The sequence below is a fragment of the Phacochoerus africanus genome, chromosome X, assembly GCF_016906955.1.
Source record: "Phacochoerus africanus isolate WHEZ1 chromosome X, ROS_Pafr_v1, whole genome shotgun sequence".
Taxonomy (NCBI): Eukaryota; Metazoa; Chordata; class Mammalia; order Artiodactyla; family Suidae; genus Phacochoerus; species Phacochoerus africanus.
The window spans coordinates 74,247,961-74,271,427 of record NC_062560.1 but is presented as its reverse complement, the minus strand read 5'-3'; the positions used below and the strand labels follow the sequence as shown (position 1 = coordinate 74,271,427).

Sequence of the window (23,467 nt, the reverse complement as noted above, 5' to 3'; positions counted from 1 at the left end):
GAATAGCACTGTGAAAGTCCAGAGGTTAGAAATTTTCCTTAATAGTCCCAATTTTAGCACTAATTAGCTACAATCACTCTGTTTTAGGTTTTCCCACATCTGTCCACCACTTTAAAAGTCCTTTCTAAAATCCTAAGATATATGTAAATGTGCAATTATTACAGACACTTCAATCAAATGAAAAAAGACAAAAAAATTCAGAGAATTAATTTCCTTTTTCTTATTATTATTTTTTTGTGTGTGTGTCTTTTGTCTTTTTAGGGATGCACCCACGACATGTGAGGTAGCCAGGCTAGGGGTCAAAATGGAGCTGCAGCTGCAAACCTATGCCGAGGCCACAGTAACTCTGGATCAGAGCTGCGTCTGCGACCTACACCACAGCTCACAACAATGCCGGATCCTTAAACCACTGAGCGAGGCCAGGGATTGAACCCACGTCCTCATGGATACTACTCAGGTACATTAACCACTGAGCCACAACAGGAACTCCCATTATTTCTTCAGATATGCAATAATTATGAAAATAATTACATCGTATGTACTTGCTTTGATCATATGTAGCAAGTTCAAGTGTATGTAAAAATATTTTATACAGAAATAAAAATAATCTTGATCTTGATACATTAGCAAGATGTATGCTAATTGCTATCAAATTTTCTTTATCCTTAAGCAATCCAAGTTAAGACCAGTTAAATGCTTCTGAAAGGTGATTACTTGATATATTAATTATCTTAATCAGATTCATAATTTGTAGAGAAAAGATTAATTTTTCATTTCATTTTCTAGCTCACTTTAAAATGACAATAAACCATTTTCCTTTTTTATTGTTTTTGCTTGGGATTACAATTTTTGACATATGCACTTTTTTTTTTTTTTAAGGGCTGCACCCACAGCATATGGAGGTTCCCAGGCTAGGAGTCCAATTGGAGCTACAGCTGAAGGCATCTGCCAAGCCACAGCAACACAGCATCCGAGCCAAGTCTGAGACCTACATCACAGCTCACGGCAATGCCAGATCCTTAATTTGCTGAGAAAGACCAGGGATTGAACCCAAAACCTCATGGTTCCTAGTCAGATTTGTTTCTGCTGCACCATCTTGGGAACTCCAGACATATGTACTTTTTAAAAAATATATTTTGTTGTATAAATACACCACAATTTATTTATTTTATTTTTGCTGGACATTTGTTGTTATTTTTTTTCTTTTACAAGTAAGATAACGTGAAATGTTCAACAGGTATAAAAATTCTAAAAGGACTTATGTACTATTAATGTATTAGCTCATACAGAAAGCAAAGAAAACATAGAAGATAAAGAGAACAATCCTCATGTGCCAAAAAAAAAAAAAATAGTGAAAGAGAAAGTAAGAGAAATGCATTAGTTTTGGGAACTGAGAAGGAAAGGTAGGACTGCAGGCAATGTGTCAGAATATAATCAGTATGATCAATAAGTATCTATAGTATATATAGCATTGTATTAGTAATCATTGTCCAGGCTTCAAAATAGCTCACTTGAGAGCTGAGGATTCACAGTGATGGTAAATTCTCATGGGTTATTTTCTTTGGGGGTTTGAAAAATTCAAATTAATAAAAATGTTCCATGTGGTTGAAATTTGTTTCTATTCTTGGATTAACTGTTTTATGTTTGCATTTCAAGATGGCTTGAGCCATTAACCCTAGCTCCATCTTAATTATCCTGGGTAGTCTTATAACTGCTTTCAAAACTTTGATTGGGAAGGCTCTTTTTTCCATTCCAACTGAATTATGAACTCCATAAGGGTAATTCTCTGTTTTTAATTCTCTGTCATCCTTTCAAAGAACTTAATAAAGTTCATTACACGTGGAAGATTATAAGGTTAATGTAATCCTAGGCCAGAGATCAAACCTGTGCCACAACTGTGACCTAAGCTGCTGCAGTGACAATGCCAGAACCTTAACCCACTGTGCCACAAAAGAATTATATTACCTTTTAAAATATAATAACGTGGAATATCTTGACAGTTCTGAAAAATAACATTTTTTCTCAAGCATATGTAATCTGTATTGTAGTCTTCACGTGTACAGAATTTAATAATAAAAGTTCAAGATTAAAGAAACTATCCTAAGGAAATACAACAACATTTCTCTGATTGTTCTTATAACTAATTTTTGAAAAGAAATACTTTTCCAGTTAAAGTACTATATTCTTTAATACAATTGTAATTGTACTCAATATGAATATCCTAAAATTTGTATGGTCTTTTTTTATATGATTAATATATAATTTCACGGACTCCTGAAAAGATGTAAATAGCTTGTTAATAGATGATATAAATGTCTTATTCATTACAATAAAATTTGAAAACATGGTAAAAGATAAGACTTTTAAAACATCATCATTCCTCCAAATAAACTGAATACAGAAGGAATTTACCTTAACATAATAAAGGTAATATGTGAAAAGCCCACAGTTAACATCATATTTAATGGTGAAAAAAATGAATGTGCATGCTTTTTTCCAAGGTCAAGAAAAAGTCAAGGATATGCACTCTTGCCACTTCTATTCAATATAATACTGGAAGTCCTAGCCAGAGTGATTGAGAATAAAAAGAAATAAAAGTCATCCAAGGAGTTCCCTGGTCACTCAGCAGGTTGAGGATCTGGCACAGTCACTTCTCTAGCTCTAGTAGCAGCTGTGGCAAAGGTTCAATCCCTGGCCCTGGAATTTCTGCATGCCATGGGCATAGCCAAAAAAAAAAGTAATCCAAATCAGAAAGGAAGAAGAAAAATTATCTATGTTTTCAGACGACATGCTCTTATATTTAGATAACCCTAAAGCTTCCTCAAAAAAAAAAAAAAAAAAAAAACAAACAGTAGAACTCATTAACAAATTCGTTAAAGTTGCAGGATACAAAATCAACATGTAAAAATATTTTCTGGGAGTTCCCATTGTGGCTAGGCAGTAATGAACCAAACTAGAATTCAGGTTTCATCCCTGGCCCCCCTCAGTGGGTTAAGGATCTGGCGTGGCTGTGAACTGTGGTGTAGGTAATAGACTCGGCTCGAGTCCTGCATGGCTGTGGCTCTGGCATAGGCCAGCAGCTGTAGCTCCAATGAGACCCCCTAGCCTGGGAACTTCCATATGCCAAGGGTGTGCCTCTAAATAGAAAAATAATCTTTTCTGCTCTACACTAAAAACGACCTACCTAAAAAGGTAATTAAGAAAACAATCCCATTTACAAAAGTGTCAAAAAGAATGAAACACTTAGGAATAAACTTAACCAAGAAGATGAAAGACTTGTACAGTGAAAATTATAAAATATTGATTAAAAAAATTAAATGACACAAATAAATGGAAAGACACTCTATGTTCACGGATTGGAAAAATTAATATTGTTAAAATGCCCATAAATACCAAATCTTTCTACAGATTCAGTACAATCTCTATCAAAATCTCAATGTAATTTTTTAATAGAAATCTTTCGCAAGAGTGTCAAGAATCCGCAATGGGAAAAGGACACCTCTTCAACAATGGTGTTGGGAAAACTGGATATCTATGTGCAAAATAATGAAATTGGACCTCATCCCATACACAAAACCAACTCACAATGGATTAAAGATTTTAATGTAAGACATGAAGGTGTAAAACTTGTAGCAGAAAACACAAAGGAAAAACTTCATGACAATTGTCTTGGCAATAATTTTTTGGATATAACAGTAAAGCATATGCATCAAAAACAAAAATAGACCAGTGGAAGTACATCTACTTAAAAGTAACTGCATGGCGAAGGAAATAATCAAGAGTGAAAAGACAACCTATAAAATGGAAGAAAATATTAATAAACTGTCTATCTGCTAAGGCTTAATATTTAAACTATATAAGGGACTCATACAAGTCAATAGCAAAGACACAAATAACCTGATTTAACAATGGACAAAGAACGTAGACATTTCATCAGAGAAGACATATAGATAGCCAATAGTAAAATAAAATAAACCTAAAAGACATTTTTAAAAATTAAAAATCACTTATTCAAATGTATTATTAGTGATCTGTTCAGAGTCCCAGAATCCCATTCAACTAGACCTTGCTAAAAGTATTATACATCTTATAGCTAAATATCCTAAATGGGTACTCCATATGCCAAATCCTATATTTTCCATTTTTCTTCTCACCACATTCTTCCCTATATCTGTATCAAAACACTATTCATTCTGGACTTCCCACTGTGGCACAGTGAGTTAAGGATCTTGCTGGGGCTCGGCTTCTATCCCTGGTCCAGGAACTTCCATATGCCGTGGGTGCGCCCAAAAAGGAAAAAAATAAAGCAAAAAAACTATATCCATCCTTAAGATTCATCTCAAATCATGCTCCTCTATGAAGCATTCTAAGGTTGCTCTGGTAAGAATCATTACTTGTCTTTGAATGCTTATTGGTTTCAATGACCAAGCAACTTTTAAAAGTAAATTTATTAAAGTATAAGTTGATTTATAATGTTCCCTCAAAACTGTATTGCAAAAAACAGTTTAAGACCAAACAAGTTAAACTGTTTTTGCAATACAATTTTGCCATAAAACCTTCCAAGTGAATGCACTTTAACTCACCATTAGTACTGTAACCCTTAGTGGGAATCAGCACTATTACTTATCTTTTCATCTTTAGAGTGCCTAAGAAAGCATAATGCATACAGATGAGATTCAAAAACCACTTGCTGAATGGAGGAAACAAATGAACATCAACATCTTAGTTAAGCAACTGGCTTGTTGAATGTTACAACAGAATTCAGACTAAATTAAATAGCCATGTTGCCTGAAGTTTTATGTGACTGTCTGCTACACATGCAGTTGTTTATTAGTACTGTTATAGCTAATGTGATTAGTGTTAGCCAAAAAAAGATATCTACATGCCATTGGGCTAACAGCAATCTAGTTTTACAGGGGAAATGTGGGCAAAAGACTTGACACACAGCTTCTATTGAGTGAGCTAGCAGTGGAATGATCAAGAACCAATCATTTAATTTGCAAGGAGTTTAGTATGTCTCCTGAAGAAGCAATAACAATAGATAGGGTGTAAGGAGGGCAGGTCTCCATTCTGTACATTAATATTTGAAACATGTAAAGGATAAGTCACTTTGACTAATAGTAACAGGCTACAAAAGGTTAACCAGGAGTAACAAAGGAATCACTTCTAATAGTTTCAAAAAACATATCACTGGTATTGCTCTCCTCCAGTGAAAATGCTAGTAACATGTACGTATTATATCTATATACTGATTTGGAAAATACAAATTTTACAGTGTTTTCAGAGTAAAACCTTATGTAATGGTTTTTGGATAAAATTTCAGTAATACCTGTTCCATCCTACGTCAGATAATGAAAACTATTTGATTTCCATTTTTTCACTTTTCATTATATTTTCTTTGATTTTTTTCAGTATATTTAATAAATCTTATTTCTCAGCCACTAGGGATGCACATTGTCCATTCTCTTTAGTGAAACTATAATTATAATGGAACAGAGTGCCCATGAATAAAATATACCCAATGGCTATATTTTTCATTTTATCATGAAGGAATAAATATTTTTATATAAGGGTGCTTGTCTTATGTGTGCCATTATTGTTTTCCTCCTGAGAGACAAATAACAGACAGCAATATAAAGAAATAGAAAAAAAAAAGTGACAGGATATGTTTGCATTTGAAACACCAATGAATATATTCCACTTTGTAAGAATCCAAGGTGTTCTGGAATGATTTAATAAAAAGGAGTATCTTCATACCAAATTATGGACTTATTGGTTTCTATGCCTTTAAAAATTTAGTCCATTCCAAATGACAACCAAAATCAGTACTGTGAGGATAGGAATTGAATTGCATTTAGTTTTGAGATGTTGTCAGAACTTTAGCTGATTTCCCTATGCTTGCCTTTAAGATACTATCTTGTTGTAAACAAAAAGGCAACTTACAGAATGGGAGAAAATAGTTTCAAACAATGCAACTGACAAGGGCTTAATCTCTAAAATATAAAAACATATACAATTCAACAGCAAAAAAGCCAACCACCGAATTGAAAAATGGGCAAAAGACCTGAATAGACATTTCTCCAAGGAAGATATACAGATGGTCAACAAGCACTTGAAACAATGCTCAACATCTCTGATTATTAGCGAAATGCAAATCAAAACTATCACGAGATACCACCTCACACCAGTCAGAATGGCCATCATTAGTAAGTCCACAAATAACGAATGCTGGAGAGGGTGTGGAGAAAAGGCAACCCTCCTTCACTGTTGATAGGAATGTAAATTGGTACAACCACTATGGAGAACAGTATGAAAATACCATAGAAAACTGTACATAGAACTACCATATGACCCAGCAATCCGACTCTTGGGCATATATCCAGACAAAACTTTCCTTAAAAAAGATACATGCCCTCACATGTTTATTGCAGCGCATGAATACACAATAGCCAAGACATGGAAACAACCCAAATGTCCATCAACAGATGATTGGATTAGGAAGATGTGGTATATATACACAATGGAATACTACTCAGCCATAAAAAAGAACAACATAATGCCCTTTGCAGCAACATGGATGGAACTAGAGACTCTCATCCTGAGTGAAGTAAGTCAGAAAGAGAACGACAAATACCATACGATATCACATATCTGGAATCTAACATATAGCACAAATGAACCTTTGTCCACAGAAAAGAAAATCATAGACTTGGAGAATAGACATGTGGTTGCCAATGGGAAGGGGGAGGGAGTGGGATGGATTGGGAGCTTGGGGTTAATAGATGAAAACTATTGCCTTTAGAATGGATAAGCAATGAGATCCTGCTGTATAGCACTGGTAACTATGTCTAGTCACTTACAATGGAGCATGATAATGTGAGAAAAAAGAATGTATACATATATGTGTTACTGGGTCACCATGTTGTGCATCAGAAAATTGACAGAACACTGTAAATCAGCTATAATGGAAAAAATAAAAATCATCATAAAATAGCTACTATCTTGTTGTCAATGTATAAATGGGACTTTTGCATGGAGAAGGTAATGGCCCATTGATTTTGATTTGGTATCCTAATCAGTTGCAAAAGAACAAAGATAAACAAAACAAATAACAGGTACTGTTCTTACAATTGGGTAGTCTTCTAGTATTGATTTATGAACCCCAGTTACTAGGATATTCTTTGCTAAAATACTGTATATTTTAAAAAATCTGATAGTATAATGATAGAGTCCCTGTAAACTCCATGTCTAATTTCCCCTATTATTATTATCTTACACTGGTATGGAAAATTTGTTAAAATTAATTAACCAATTTTTTATTTAATAATTTTTTTTATTTTCCCACTGTACAGCAAGGGGGTCAGGTTATCCTTACATATATACATTACAATTACATTATTTCCCCAGCCTTTCTTCTGTTGCAACATGAGTATCTGGACAAAGTTCTCAATGCTATTCAGCAGAATCTCCTTGTAAATCTATTCTAAGTTGTGTCTGATAAGCCCAAGTTCCTGATCCCTCCCACTCCCTCCCCCTCCCATCAGGCAGCCACAAGTCTCTTCTCCAAGTCCATGATTTTCTTTTCTGTGGAGATGTTCATTTGTGCTGGATATTAGATTCCAGTTATAAGTGATATCATATGGTATTTGTCCTTGTCTTTCTGGCTCATTTCGCTCAGTATGAGATTCTCTAGCTCCATCCATGTTGCTGCAAATGGCATTATGTTGTTCTTTTTTATGGCTGAGTAGTATTCCATTGTGTATATATACCACACCTTCCGAATCCAATCATCTCTCGAAGGATATTTGGGTTGTTTCCATGTCCTGGCTATTGTGAATAGTGCTGCAATGAACATGCGGGTGCACGTGTCTCTTTTAAGTAGAGTTTTGTCCGGATAGATGCCCAAGAGTGGGATTGCGGGGTCATATGGAAGTTCTATGGATAGATTTCTAAGGTATCTCCCAACTGTTCTCCATAGTGGCTGTACCAGTTTACATTCCCACCAACAGTGCAGGAGGGTTCCCTTTCCTCCACAGCCCCTCCAGCACTTGTTATTTGTGGATTTATTAATGATGGCCATTCTGACTGGTGTGAGGTGATATCTCATGGTAGTTTTGATTTGCATTCCTCTTATAGCCAGCGATGTTGAGCATTTTCTCATGTGTTTGTTGGCCATCTGTATATCTTCTTTGGAGAAATGTCTATTCAGGTCTTTTGCCCATTTTTCCATTGATTGATTGGCTTTTTTGCTGTTGGGTTGTATAAGTTGTTTATATATTCTAGAGATTAAGCCCTTGTCGGTTGCATCATTTGAAACTGTTTTCTCCCATTCTGAAAGTTGTCTTTTTGTTTTCTTTTGGGTTTCCTTTGCTGTGAAAAACTTTTCAGTTTGATGAGGTCCCATGGGTTTATTTTTGCTCTAATTTCTATTGCTTTGGGAGACTGACCTGAGAAAATATTCATGATGTTGATGTCAGAGAGTGTTTTGCCTATGTTTTCTTCTCGGAGTTTGATGGTGTCCTGTGGTATATTTAAGTCTTTAAGCCATTTGGAGTGTATTTTTGTGCATGGTGTGAGGGTGTGTTCTAGTTTCATTGCTTTGCATGCAGCTGTCCAGGTTTCCCAGCAATGCTTGCTGAATAGACTTTCTTTTTCCCATTTTATGTTCTTGCCTCCCTTGTCAAAGATTAATTGACCCTAGGTGTCAGGGTTTATTTCTGGATTCTCCATTCTGTTCCATTGGTCTGTCTGTCTGTTTTGATACCAGTACCACACTGTTTTGATGACTGTGGCTTTGTAGTATTTCTTGAAGTCTGGGAGAGTGATGCCTCCTGCTTGGGTTTTGTTCCTCAGGATTGCTTTGGCGATTCTGGGTCTTTTGTGGTTCCATATAAATGTTTGGATTGTTTGTTCTAGTTCTGTGAAAAATGTCTTGGGTAATTTGAGAGGGATTGCATTGAATCTGTAGATTGCTTTGGGTAGTATGGCCATTTTTACAATATTGATTTTTCCAATCCAGGAGCATGGAATATCTTTCCATTTCTTTACATCTTCTTTGATTTCTTTGATTAAAGTTTTACAGTTCTTGGCATATAGGTCCTTTACGTCCTTGGTCAGATGTATTCCAAGGTATTCGATTTTGTGAGGTGCAATTTTAAAAGGTATCGTATTTTTGTATTCCTTTTCTAATAGTTCATTGCTGGTATACAGAAATGCGACTGACTTCTGAATGTTAATCTTATAGCCTGCTACTTTGCTGAATTTATTAATCAGTTCAAGTAGTTTTGGGGTTGAGTCCTTAGGGTTTTCTATGTATAGTATCATGTCATCTGCATACAGTGCCAGTTTGATCTCTTCGCTTCCTATATGGATGCCTTTTATTTCTTTTGTTTGTCAGATTGCTGTGGCTAGGACTTGCAAAACTATGTTGAATAGCAATGGTGAGAGTGGGCATCCCTGTCTTGTTCCAGATTGGAGTGGAAGGCTTTCAGTTTTTCCCCATTAGGATTATATTTGCTGTGGGTTTGCCATAAATGGCTTTGATTATGTTCAGGAATGTTCCCTCTATACCCACTTTGGCGAGGGTCTTGATCATGAATGGATGTTGGACTTTGTCAAATGCTTTTTCTGCGTCTATTGAGATGATCATATGGTTTTTGACTTTTCTTTTGTTAATGTGGTGTATGATGCTGATTGATTTGCGTATGTTGAACCATCCTCGTGAACCTGGGATGAACCCTACCTGGTCATGGTGTATAATTTTTTTGGTATGTTGTTGGATTCGGTTGGCTAAGATTTTGTTGAGAATTTTTGCATCTATATTCATCAATGATATTGGGCGATAGTTTTCTTTTTTGGTGGTATCTCTGTCTGGTTTTGGAATGAGGGTGATGGTGGCATCATAGAATGTCTTTGGGAGTTTTCCTTCTTCTTCAACCTTTTGAAAGAGTTTCAGGAGGATGGGCACCAATTCCTCTTTATATGTTTGATAAAATTCACCTGTGAAGCCATCTGGTCCTGGACTTTTATTTGTCGGGAGTGATTTTATGACCTCTTCAATTTCATTTCTAGTGATCGGTCTGTTCAGTTGGTCTGTTTCTTCTTGATTCAGTTTTGGCAGGCTGTAAGATTCTAGAAAATTGTCCATTTCTTCCAGATTGTCAAACTTGTTGCCGTACAGTTGTTCATAGTATTGTCTTATGGTTTTTTGTATTTCTGCTGTATCCGTTGTGATTTCTCCTTTTTCATTTCTAATTTTGGTTATTTGGGTTCTTTCTCTCCTCTTTTGAGTGAGTCTGGCCAGGGGTTTGTCAATTTTGTTCACCTTTTCAAAGAACCAGCTCTTGGTTTTATGAATTTTCTCTATTGTTTTTTGAGTCTCTATTTTATTGATTTCTTCTTTGATCTTTATAATTTCCTTCCTTCTGCTGACTTTAGGTCTTTTTTGTTCTTTTTCTAATTCGTTTAGGTGGAGGGTTAAGCTGTCAATTTGGGATCTTTCTTCTTTTTTGAGAAAGGCCTGTATTGCTATGAACTTCCCTCTGAGCACTGCTTTTGCAGCATCCCATAGATTCTGAGAGGTTGTGTCTTCATTATCATTTGTTTCAAGGTAGTTTTTAATTTCCTTCTTGGTTTCCTCATTGACCCATTGGTTTTTTCGTAGCATGTTGTTTAGTCTCCATGCAGTAGGTTTTTTCTCTTTCCTTTTCCCATGGTTGGTTTCTAATTTCCTGGCCTTGTGGTCAGAGAAGATACTTGAGATAATTTCTATGCTCCTAAATTTATTGAGATTAGCTTTGTGTCCCAATATGTGGTCGATTCTTGAGAATGTTCCATGAGCATTTGAGAAGAATGTGTATTCTGCTTTTTTTGGATGTAGTGTCCTGAAGATATCAATGTAGTCTAACTTTTCTATTGTTTCCTTTAGGACCTCTGTTGCTTTATTGGTGTTCTGTCTAGAGGATCTGTCCATTGATGTGAGGGGGGTATTAAGGTCTCCTACTATGATTGTGTTCTCATCAATATCTCCCTTTATGTCTGTTAATATTTGTTGTATGTATCTGGGTGCTCCTATATTTGGGGCATATATGTTGATGATAGTAACGTCCTCTCCTTGGATGGATCCCTTAATCATTAAGTAGTGTCCTTCTTTGTCTTTCTTTATGTCTTTTGTTTTAAAGTCTATTTTGTCTGATATGAGCGTTGCGACTCCTGCTTTTCTGTCATGTCTATTGGCGTGAAATATTTTTTCCCACCCCTTCACTTTCAATCTATATGTGTCCTTTGTCCTAAGGTGAGTTTCTTGTAGGCAGCCTATTGAAGGTTTTTGCCTTTTTATCTACTCAGCCCCTCTGTGTCTTTTGATTGGTGCATTCAGTCCATTGACATTTAAGGTGATAATTGATAGATGATTATTTATTGCCATTTTGAACCTCGTGTTCCAGTTGATTCTATGGTTCTCCATTCTTCCTTTCTTTTTTTTTTTTTTTGGTTGGATGGTCTCCTGTTATTATCTGCTTGAGTGTATTTTTTTTTCATTTTTTGTGAATGCAATATTTGGTTTTGGCTTGTGGTCACCCTGTTTTTTAAGTATGCTAACCCCTTCCCATAATTGTGTGTTTTAGCCTGATGGTCCTGTAAGTTCAAACACTTCATTACTATATTAAAATTAAGAAGAGAAACATACAAACAAACAAAAAGGGTTATTTACTTCCTAACATCCCTTGCCCACATTTTATGGTTTTGATGACTCTTTTTTATTTTTTTCTTTTTAATTTTATTTTGTTTGAGGCCTGTTCATGATTAAATCTATATGCTGGCTTATTTGAGTGACTGCTCTCTGATTGTGGTTTCCTCAGTCCTAGTTCTTCCTCTTCTTTTTTTTTCTTTTCTTTTTTCTTCCCTTTCCTTACTTTCTTTTTGGTTTAGAGAAGCCCTTTCAGTATTTCTTTTAGCTTGGGTTTTGTGTTGCTGTATTCTTTAAGTTTTTGTTTGTTGGAAAAAAATTTTATTTCCCCTTTTATTTTAAATGATATTCTTGCTGGATAGAGTATTCTAGGTTGCATATTTTTTCCTTGTAGCACTTTAAATATCTCTTGCCCTTCCCTCCTGGCCTGTAGTGTTTCTGTAGAGAAATCAGCTGATATTCTTATGGGGGTTCCCTTGTAGGTAACATTGTGCTTTTCTCTTGCTGCCTTTAGGATCCTCTCTTTATCACTAACTTTTGCCATTTTTATTATGATGTGTCTTGCTGTGGGTCTGTTTGGGTTCAGTTTGTTTGGGGCCCTCTGTGCTTCTTGTATCTTGAACCCAGTATCCTTTAGATTTGGGAAGTTTCCAGTGATAATTTCTTCAAATATATTTCCCATCCCCTTATCTTTTTCTGCTCCTTGTGGAATTCCTATTATGCTTAGCTTGGCCCACTTTATATTATCCCATAGGTCTCTTATATTGCTTTCCAGCTTTTTGATTCGGTTTTCTGTCTGTTGACTGGATTGAGTGATTTCCATTATTCTATCTTCCATATCACTGATTCGTTCTTCTGCCTTATTCATTCTGGTTTTTACTGCCCTTAGTTCAGCTTGCATCTCTGCAAATGAGTGTTCTAGTTTTTCTTGCCTCCTCCTTATATTTTCTAGTTCCTTTCTGAGGGTATCTGCATTACTGTTCCTATCTTCTCTTAATTCCTTCAGTATTTTCACTATTTCTCTTTTGAACTCCAGGTCTGTCAGACTGCAGAGATCTGTTTCATTGTTGACTGTTTTGGGTGAGTTCTCCTGTTGGTTTGACTGGGGGTGGTTTCTCAGCTTCTTCATCTTCCCTGTTGTTTTCTTTTTCCTGGGGGAGTTGTAGTCTCCGTGACTGGGCAGTGTTTGCCTTGTCACTGCTGTGGAATGTTTCCTGAGGGCTGGTGTTGTTGGTCAGTCTTTTTTGAGGCAGTGTGGCTTTTCTGGAGTGTTGATGGGGCTAACAGGGTTTCTTTGAAGCAAAGGAGGACTTCCTGAGGGCAGACAGGACTGGGAGGTCCACACCACGATGGTAGCAGATTTCACTTGGTCAGGCAGAGCTTGCTCTGGTGTTTTTAGGCTGTGGGGTTCTTGCAGGGGGTTGGCAGTGTTGGGCAGCTGTTCCTCAGGAGTGCAGCACGCCCTGAGGGCTGGAGCAGCTATCTGGGTCACTGAGAACCTAAGAGGCTCTTCCCTAGGGCAGCCCAACTCAGAAGGACGGCCTGCGAATGTATGCGGATCTTTTCACAGTCTGGCAAAACTTGTTGCAGCTTTTCTGGGCTGCAGGGGGTCCTCCAGGGGGCTGGTGGTGCTGAGAAGCTATTCTGCGGGAGTGGGGCACCCCCTGGGGGCTTGGGTGGGTAGCAGGGCCGTTGGAAACCCAAGAGGCTCCTCCCCAGGGCAGCCCGACTCAGAAAAACCGTCCAGGAATTAGGCAGATCTATTCATGGCCTGGCTAGGCTTGTTCTAGCTTTTCTGGGCTGCAGGCCTTTTCTCGGGGGCTGGTGGTGTTTGGTGCTGCTCTGCGGAAGTGTAGTCCCTCCAAAGGGCAAGCAGGCCTGTGCAGGGACAGCCCCTGCGATGGTAGGCTTCAGGCAATTGTTGAGGCCAGCCCTCCTGGATGGCAGGCAGCCCCAGGTTCCGGGAGAGCATAGGGGGTGGTGGGGGTTGGGGGAGGGGATGCACTGGGAAGCACAGCTTTCCGCTAGCTAGCGGGCCTGTAAGCTTGCTGTGGCGTGGGTGGTATTCTATGGGGACCCACCCCTTCTTCTCTCCCCTCCCCAGCATGGGCGCAGACCAGGCTCTTCTCCCAGGTTCCCTCTTATGTGGCTTTCCACTTCCCAGCCCCTAGAGTATTGCTCCCTTCCTCTGCGACAGCTTTGTTTTCTAGTCTCCCAGGCAGTCTCTGCCCCGTCAAATGGTTTCTAGACCTCCCAAGCAGTTTCCGCTCTGCCCAGCCCCCCCAGCCCTTTCCCCGGGGTCTAATCTCTGGAGCCGAGGTCTCGCTGCCCAGCCCCCACCCGGCATCCCCCCGCCCTTTCTCAGGGACTAACCTCTGGAGCCGAGGACTCAGTGCCCAGCCCCCACCCAGGCATCTCAATTTTTGGTGACTGTGCCCATAGTTCAGATGGTTCATTTGGTTCTTGATCGGCTTTTCAGTACTCCACCTTACTGCTATACTCTTCTCTGCATCTGGAGATTCCTCCGGTTCGTTTGATCTTTCCCCCGTGTAGGTGACTTTCCAGGGTGCGGGATCCCTTTCTCCTCTGCAGTTCCCTTTCGGGAGCGCCTGTCCCGCTTGGATTCACCTTCTCTCACTCTCCTCCTTTCTCCCATTCTGCCCAGTAATATCACGAACTTCTTGCCATTATTGGAGTTTAGGTTCCTCTGCCAGCGATTGGTTGCTGTTCTGTGTGAGTCATTTATTGTGTAGATGTGCTTTTTTTGTTGTGTTTGTGGGAGAGGGCGAGCGTGTCCCCCTACTCCTCTGCCATCTTGTCCTCTCTCTTCAATTAACCAATTTTGATACATCACTATCAACTAAAGTCAATTCTATATTCAGATTTCCTCAGCTTTTATTTAAGGTCCTTTTTCTGTTCGATGTCACATTTATTCATCATGTCTTCTTAGGCTCCTCTTTGGTTGTGACAATTTCTCAGATGTTGTTTTTGATAACATTGACAGTTCAAGGAGTCAAGACCAGGAATTTTTAAAAATCTCCTCTTATTTGGATTTGTCTGGTGTGTTTCTCAGGATTGGATTTAGATGGGCATGATGGGTTTTATGGAGGTAGAGAACAGGAGTGCCATTTTCATCACATCATACCAAGTGTATATACTGTCACATAACTGAGCAGTTTTAATGTTAATCTTGATTACCTGCCTGAGATAGTATTCTTCAGGTTTCTCCACTGTAAATGTGCTCTTCCCCCACCATGCTTCCATACTCTTCCATACTCTTTGAAAAGAAGCCCACAATTATGGCACAGTATTTAGCTCTACCTCCTTGAGGACAGAGTATGTATGTACATTATTTGGAATTCTTCTGCACAAGAGATTTGGTTTTTCTCTCTTATTTATGTATTTAATTATTTATATCATACAGACTTATAAATTTTTTCCCTTTTTACAGTCGTACCTGTGGCATATGCAAGTTCCTAGGCTAGGGGTTGAATTGGAGTGGCAGCTGAGGCCTACACCACAGCTGTGGCAACACCAGATCTGAGCCACATCTGTGACCTACATGCAGCTTGCAGTAATGCTAGATCCTTAACACACTGAGAAAGGCCAGGGATTGAACTCGCATTCTCAAGGAGACTATGTCAGGTCCTTAACTTGCTAAGTCACAATGGAAATTCCATGAATGTTTATTTTTTACTTAAATTTATAATACTTTTTGTTTGCTAAAATTGTTTGAGTTTTGGCCATTGGGAGCTTTTTTTAAGTTGGTTTCTGTGTCCCTCTGACACACCATCATCATTTTTTTTTTTTTTGAGGACTTACTTTATGGCTCAGGATGTTCCAGGTTCATCTTACAGAATATTGACTTGTGTTTCTTTATTAAGGATACAGTGTTCCCTAGTCCTCCACCTTGATTTCAGTTTTTCATCTTCTTCAAATATAAGAATTTCACACTGATACACACACACACACACACACACACACACACACGTATACGAAAGTGTAGGTGTGCATGTGGCATATATATCTATGATATTGGAACTATTTTCACTTATAGGTCATAGGAAAGAAATAAAAAATATAAGTGTTAAGAAGTTGATGTCTTACAAAAGTCAGAAAGGAGATATACAAATTTAAAAAATAAAATTTAAAGTACTGACTGAACATATAAACAATATGTAAAGGTCAATGTAATTAATATGCTGCTCTTGAGGTCACATATTAAATCATACCATATACTTTAAGTTCTTTATATTTCCAGATGCAAAAGGAAATAATGCTTGTCTTTCAAATACCAGAAATAACAACTATATGTGCTAAATCATAGTTTTTAAAGAAATATGGCCCAAACATATCACCAGATCCCTACATAGAAAGGAGTCCCAAATTTCTGAAATAGTAAATATATTTTAATTAATGTTAACTTAAATATATATGTAACTCCACACCGTTAAGAATTAGTCATAAAGACCTGGTACTTCACTCTCAAGAAAGTGGTTGTGAGTAGCAAGGCTTTAAATCCACTGGTAGAAGTCCCATCTCTAAAAATGCTGTGAATCATTGCACTAAGTTTAAAATATATGTTAAAATGCTCTAAATTTAATAAAGCAATTGAATAACTCATTTAATTTTGTACAGTACATTACAACCCACAAAGGGATTTAACCTTAAAAACAATAAAATTATAGTTTGTTCCTTATTCTTTCCTTTGAAGTGATAGTTTCTACTGAATAATTCAGTGTAAAATTAAGTAAAGCAGGCCTAACTCTGAACTTTAGAAAGCCATATTTTTTGTGCCTTGTAAGAAGATAGGAAACAACAACAACATATATCCAACAAAATTATACTCAAAGAAATATCATTTGTAGATGTGAACACTATTTTTACATTCAAAGATTTTCCTTGGGAACATGAGAAAATATACATAAAGTATTTAATGCCTGGCACATAGCAAATGTCTACAAAATGTACTTATTATTATTTGTGTGTGTGTGTGTATGTATACTGTAAGGTTTTTTGGGGTACTTATTATTTTTAATGTTGTATTACCTTCCCCAAACCATCTGCTGCCACTCTCCCCTTTAAAAACTCTACTCCAGCTGCACTAGCCTCCTTGTGTTTGAACATATCAAGCATACTCCCATCTCAAGGCTCTTGAAATTGCTGTTCTGTCTTCCTTGGAAAGTTTTCCCTATAAATACCCACATACCTTACTTCCTACTTCATGAGAAAGGATATTACAATAAGCTTCAATGTTTAAGGTTTAAGATTTCTCTTATGCATAAATATTTCCCAAGTGTATACCCTGTCACAGATAGATTTGTGTTGAGGATGAAGACAAAACAATATACTTGGCCTTATCTGAACTGTTTTGTTAAGAAAGCAAATATATCATTTTCACAAAGGGCACAGGGGCCTCTGTACATGAGGCATTGATCTACTGACTGAATAGCCAGATCCCCAGAGGACAAAATGGCACCATGGTTACAGGATGGCTGGAAAGTCACCTCTGTGGCCATGGAATATGCCTGTGATCTTAAAGTCACCATGAAAAAATAACAGGTCAAGGAATATTTTTGAGTTCACCAGTTAAGGATGTTTTGGACATTAATCAATGGATTGTTTGGAGACATGTAGCATTGATTTCAATAGAAAAAGATAGATGGAGATTAGAGGTTCCCCTGTGGCACAGCAGCAGTAACCTCTCACCTGCTTTGAATTCTTGAGTCAGACATTCTCATAGCTGCCCACAAGATCTCTGCTCATATGTTACCTCATCAGAAAGGACTTCCCTATCTGAAGGATTATTTCTTCACTCATTCCTCTAGTTTTTTTCCTAATTATTTTTTCTTCATATTACTTACAACCACTTAAGTACTATATTTTGGTTTATTTTTATGTATACTCCATGAAAAGAGGATCTCTGTTTTGGTTTTGCTTTATCTCCAGTGCCTAGAAGTGTGCCTAGTTCACAATGGTGCTCAATATTTGTGGAATGAATTATTAATGAATTCTAAATTTTATTTTTTTTTCTAGGCAAACTCACTTGACAATTGGAAAGGGCTCAAGTGGAGAGGGAATTTGGAGTTTTGTCTAACAGGGTATCACTGGCAAAGATATAGAAAATCACGTATCATACAATCAGTAAGTTACACAAAACTAAAAGCCCCAACAGGTAGGATGAGGGTATAATCCTCATTCTTGCCAATTCCTTAAAACTAAACAGCCCTGTGAATCTCCAACTTTGCACTGGGGCATATTGTTCTGGGCCCATGCACAGGTCATCAGCACTGAATGATCTCATGCACAATGTGGAGATAACTGCTTTTGTCTTAGCAAATGCAATTTAACACCTTGATATACATCTGGGTACTTATGCAATCATTTCTTTATAACCAGTTTAAATACATAATATATATTATATATAATATATATATATATAATTGTATAGCTAATATTTTGTCATATAAAAGCATAATTATAATAACGAAATATTTTGATTTTGGAATTCTAGGCACGAAATAAAAGAAAGGACATTGAGCAAGGTTGTTATATATGGGAAAGCAAAGATGCAGAGTTAGTAGATAACCAGAACAAAAAGAAAATGATAATTGGGCCCAGACCTCTGATGACAGGCCTAGTGATATGTGCATACTCACAGGGTGGGATCATGATATAGAGCTGCTTCCAAATGAAGTACATACTTATAATTCAATTACATAGGAATGTACTTAGATTTTTGAATCCCCTAACCAATATATTGATATAACTTTATTACTTTGACTTTATCATCTCTTCCATGAATAACTGTAGTTTACTCAACTATATTACATGCTAGTAACTTAGTCCATTCTCTACTAGTTCCCTGTAATATTTGTAGAAAAGAGGATGGCTTAAAAACCCTTACTTTGCCCCAAGTGTCAGAGCCCATCTTGTACTAGTATGATGAGTCTCCACATTGACTGCTATTTTTGTTTGTTTTTTAACCACAAGAGTTCTATTAAGGGGGTGGCAGGTTGCTGCAACTTTGCAGGATCTTTTCCTCCTGCTTCTCAATTTTGTTGAAAATGAGAGGCAACGGGGACCTGCTGTATAGCACAGAGAACTTCACCCAATATTCTGTGATAATCTCTGTGGGAAAAGATTATCTGAAAGAGATGCCTCTGAAAGAGAATGGATTTGTGTACATGTGGAACTGAATCACTTTGTTGTATTGCAGAAATTATCATAACCTTGTAAATCACCCATACTTCAATAAAACTTGAAAAAAAAGATAAAAAAAGAAAAGTGGGGCATAAGAAAGTTCCTTCTCAAATTCTCCTTAACCAAGATGAGACTATTCACAATGGGTAATGATAGAGTAATAAACATTATATTTCAATTAATAAGGTCCTTAATTTACCCCTTCTCTTCTGCTTAAAATATCATTGACACATATATAAAACCACTTCATGTATTTGTTTTAAGAAAATATTAACTTTCCACCATAATTATAGGATATTTAACAGAACATTTTTAAAGGATATGCATATAATCAAGAATAAAATAAAAAGTGAAATATATTTTTAAAATGTTATTTGATGACACTTAACATTTGACATTTTGTCTGGCGTTTTCATTTAGCAACTAATTTATTGTTAATATATTCTCATGCTGGAAAATCAATTTAGGGATCCTCAAAGAATTTTGTCAAGAAATCACAGTGGATAATTAAAATTTCTATACATACAACAGAGTCAAATGCACTTAATATTAACCTCCAAATTCAGCAGTTTTAAAAACTGTTTTTCATGATGAGGGGAGATAATTTGAAAACCTACTGAATCTAAAAGTATGGATTATATATTACTTTGAAAGTCCAAGTATTTTACTAAATACAACCTGCAATCCCAATAGTTATACAGCATTTTCTGGAGTAATCACAAAAATACTTAGGAAAATTCATATATACACATTTTATTTCTTAAGACATCTGCATCACAATCTATTATTGTACTTAAAGTCATTGCAAAAAATTGTTTCATGTTTGCATTTCAGCAGAGACTTAGTTCTTATAAAGGCATCATTTTGCATAGTTGCTTTGTCTTTTGCCATGTTGTCATCCTGCTTTTTCTATTGATGTTATGTTTTGAATTTATGGAAGTGAGGAACTTTCAGGTAGATATATTGGAAAAACATATCTAGAAACAAATTTGCTAGTCCTTCTCCTCTATACTTATGTAGAGACATAGTATATCAAATACCCAGATTTCTAAATAAATTAGCAGAGCTTCATGTTGAACTGCCATAAAATTGAAGACATTTCAAAAATACTTCTTTTGTTATAGCTCTTTTACATTTTAATTACATTGCCAAGATCATTAATTGTGTCTACAGCATGTTGGAGAAATAAAATCTGATAACGAAAAAAGAAAAAAAAATAGTAAAGATTTACAGGCTAAATTACATTAGACAATATTAGAGAAGGGAACACTGTTTTCTTCCACTCAAATTATACCAGTGGACTCAAAAATAAAGACAAATATTTCATGAAATATACTTAAACTAAATTTTATTAATCACTTCTTATTCTGTTTTAATGTCCTGAAATTGCCGACATATTCCATTTCCTACTTTAAGATCTCACTGCTATAAGCAGCTTTTCATTACCTGCTTTACGCAAAATATTTTTATGATTGCAAACTAGCTATCAAAGTAACACAACTTGAAATAAATCTCAAATGCCAAAGGGAACTGTTCCATATTCTCACATAAGGATAACATTTATCAAGCATCAATATAGCAACTGTGTACAAAGGAACAGATAAGGATGTACTGAGTAGTCAGAACTTTTACTTTGTCAGAGAGGGCCTAACTGACAAAGTCAGAAAAGCGTTCTATTTGATTCATCACACTTGTAAAAAAAATCACAACTATTTGAACATTCAAGCCACAGAGAATATTTACAGAAAATCAGCAATTATAATAAACATCTCTTAGAACTGAAACAGAATTCTTAGTGGAATCAGAGTGGAATAGGAAAAGCAAACTCACAGCTCTAAAAGATATTTCCATTAATTATCAAAATGTATGTATTATTACTATTTTCCTTTATAGACTTAAAGGGGGGGGAGCTACTTGGAGATCCGGATTGTCTGCATACAAATTCAGAGATTATTATAATACTTTTAATTAAACACTAAATGAGAGTTTTAGAGGATAAGTTAACCTGGGCTTATGACTTGTTATGTGATTGAAAACTCCTACCTTGCTGTAGAATCTTCTGTATTATCATCAGCCATCATCTCCAAATCTTGTGAGTGTTTCTCACAAGATTTTTTGAACAAATTCTCCTCTGGAACTGCTTTAGGAGTATCTTCATTTGCTTGAAGATGTTCTATTAGGTTTTGTGGGTGCCAATTCTGAAGGGCTCTTTGATGGGCAGGGGCCGGTCCTGGCACTGGTGCCAGTATGCTGTGGTGGACAGGACTGTTGCTTTTCTTTAGTCCATTCCTGTCCCGAGGGTGGCTCTTCAACCTGCCCTGAACCGGGGTCCCTCTATGCTCATATCCTTCCTGCTGAAGGCAGTTTCCAGTGTTGGGCGAACCTTGAGAAGGATGACTAAACCACCTCCAGCGCAGCCTTAGGATCTGTTTCACATCAAACTCTTTCTTGCCAGACACTGACATCTTGCAGGAGGAAAGACAAAAGCCTTCTCTCACAGAGAGGAAACAGCCTTTGTTATCTCTTGTTTCTCTGCCTCTTCTGTGGACTAACAAAAGCACAAGTGCAGAGAGCAGTCTTTCTTCCTCCCCCCTCCCCTGCTGTCTGTGGTACACTGTGAATACTTCTGGCTTCAGCTGAAGCAGAAGGCTGCCACAAACAGTGTAGGTGGGAACCCATACTGACAGGATGATGAGGTCAGACCTTAAACAAGTAAATCAGCTTAGCACAGGAAAGCAGCTACCACAACACACTCCAGCTGCTAGATTTGCACACTCCGGCCCTCCCGCCTGGACTCACAAATATCTAACCCAGCTCCTTCCTTACTGAAGTACAGTAGCTTCAGCTTTAAAGTGAGCAAAAGCAAAGTGTTTAAACTCCCTTCCTTCTAGATTCTACTCACCCAACCCCCTGTCAGATTTTGTTTCCTGGCAGCTCACCTCTAAAAATGTGCCACTTTGTCCTAGGAGAATTTGTAACAGAGAATTCATTATGATCTATTTTGAGGTTCTTATGGAAAATTTGAAGGTAGTTAATTAAGAGAAAGCATCTTGTCATCAGCCCCCTCGTGCACGTTTGTAGTTATTTTTACAAAGTACATGAAAATATTAGTGTCTTTATAGAAATATTTGCTTGAAAATCTGAACAAATTCAGAAACATAACAAAGTGATGGTTACTCATGACTAAAAATACACACCCCACTAGGGAATGTATCAATGGTATTTTAAGTCTATACCTCAAGCAAGAGAGTAGTGTTTTTCTAAGCTGGTTAGGTTAGAAGAAATGTCTTCTCTCAGGAACCAAAGCTTGAAAACTAATAGTCCATTCTGGCTCCTTGCCTGAATAAACACTTCCTTATCATGCTCTTTAGTTTCACAGGCAGTGTTAAAGGTCTGTTTTCTTTGTTCAAAAGTCCATATGAGAGGATGCAAAAGGCATGTTTTGAAGTAACTCCAAATTGTCACATAACTCAGTAATAACTGTGCACAAAGTACTTTGAGATCTGAATCAGAATCACTACTTTGTACAGAGGTAAATGTTTCTGTGACAGTAATGTATAAGTAATGCCTTCACTAATGGCATTTTGAAATTTACTTTGAACTTAAAAGCTTCTATATCATGCATATAGTTGATAAGGGGGGAACTGTACCAATGTATCCTTTGAAATAATACTGAAATTATAAGATTTTTATTTTAGCTCTGGCTTTATGGTTAATGAGCTGTATCATCTTGGACAAGTCACTTTACTTTTTTGCATCAGTTTCTTCATACATAATGGAGAGGCTGCACAAATTTCTGTTTCTACTTGCAATGGATTTAAAAAAACTTGGAGAATGGAATGAATATCTTTTTCTAAGTTTTTGGGGGTATTTCACCTGCAGTTTTCTATAAACCTAACTATACCTCCTCCTTTGTCTTCTTTTTTGATAGGTGTAATGGTAAGTTTATGTGTCAACTAGAATGGGCTACAGGATACCCAGATATTTGGTCAATTATTTTGGGTGTTTCTGTGAGGATGTTTTTGGATGAGCTTAACCTTTATTTTTTTAAATTTTTTATTATTTTATTTTTTTTTGTCTTTTTGCCTCTTCTTGAGCCACTCCCTCGGCATATGGAGGTTCCCAGGCTAGGGGTCTAATCGGAGCTGTAGCCACTGGCCTACACCAGAGCCACAGCAAAGCGGGATCCGAGCCACATCTGCGACCCACACCACAGCTCACGCAATGCCAGATCCTTAATCCACTGAGAAAGGCCAGGGATCAAACCCACAACCTCACGGTTCCTAGTCAGATTCATTAACCTCTGCGCCACGACGGGAACTCCGAGCTTAACCTTTAAGTCAATGGACTAAGTAGACTGTCCTCTCTAACGATGGTGGGCCTCTTATAACTAGTTGAGGCCCGAATAATCAGAAGACTGACGTATTCCGAACAAGAGGGAATTCCTCCTGCCTGACTGCATTAAGATGAGACATCATTTTTTTCCTGACTTCAGACTCAAATTTAAATATTGACTCTTTCTGGATCTCAAGTTGCTGGCCTTTGAACTGGAAATATACAATCGGCTCTCTTGGATCT

The 23,467-nt window shown here is 37.0% G+C and overlaps 1 protein-coding gene across 2 annotated transcripts in view; it reads right to left on the bottom strand.

The window, feature by feature from the left end:
* Positions 1 to 21,492, bottom strand: part of KLHL4 (kelch like family member 4) — a 107,526-nt gene extending 86,034 nt beyond the window's left edge. For both annotated transcript variants that reach the window (XM_047765600.1, XM_047765599.1), the window contains exon 1: positions 20,933 to 21,492. In XM_047765600.1, the coding sequence (XP_047621556.1) occupies positions 20,933 to 21,354 (422 nt within the window). In that variant the 5' untranslated portion in view covers positions 21,355 to 21,492. The remainder of the gene's footprint in view (positions 1 to 20,932) is intronic.
* Positions 21,493 to 23,467: the final 1,975 nt, after the last annotated feature.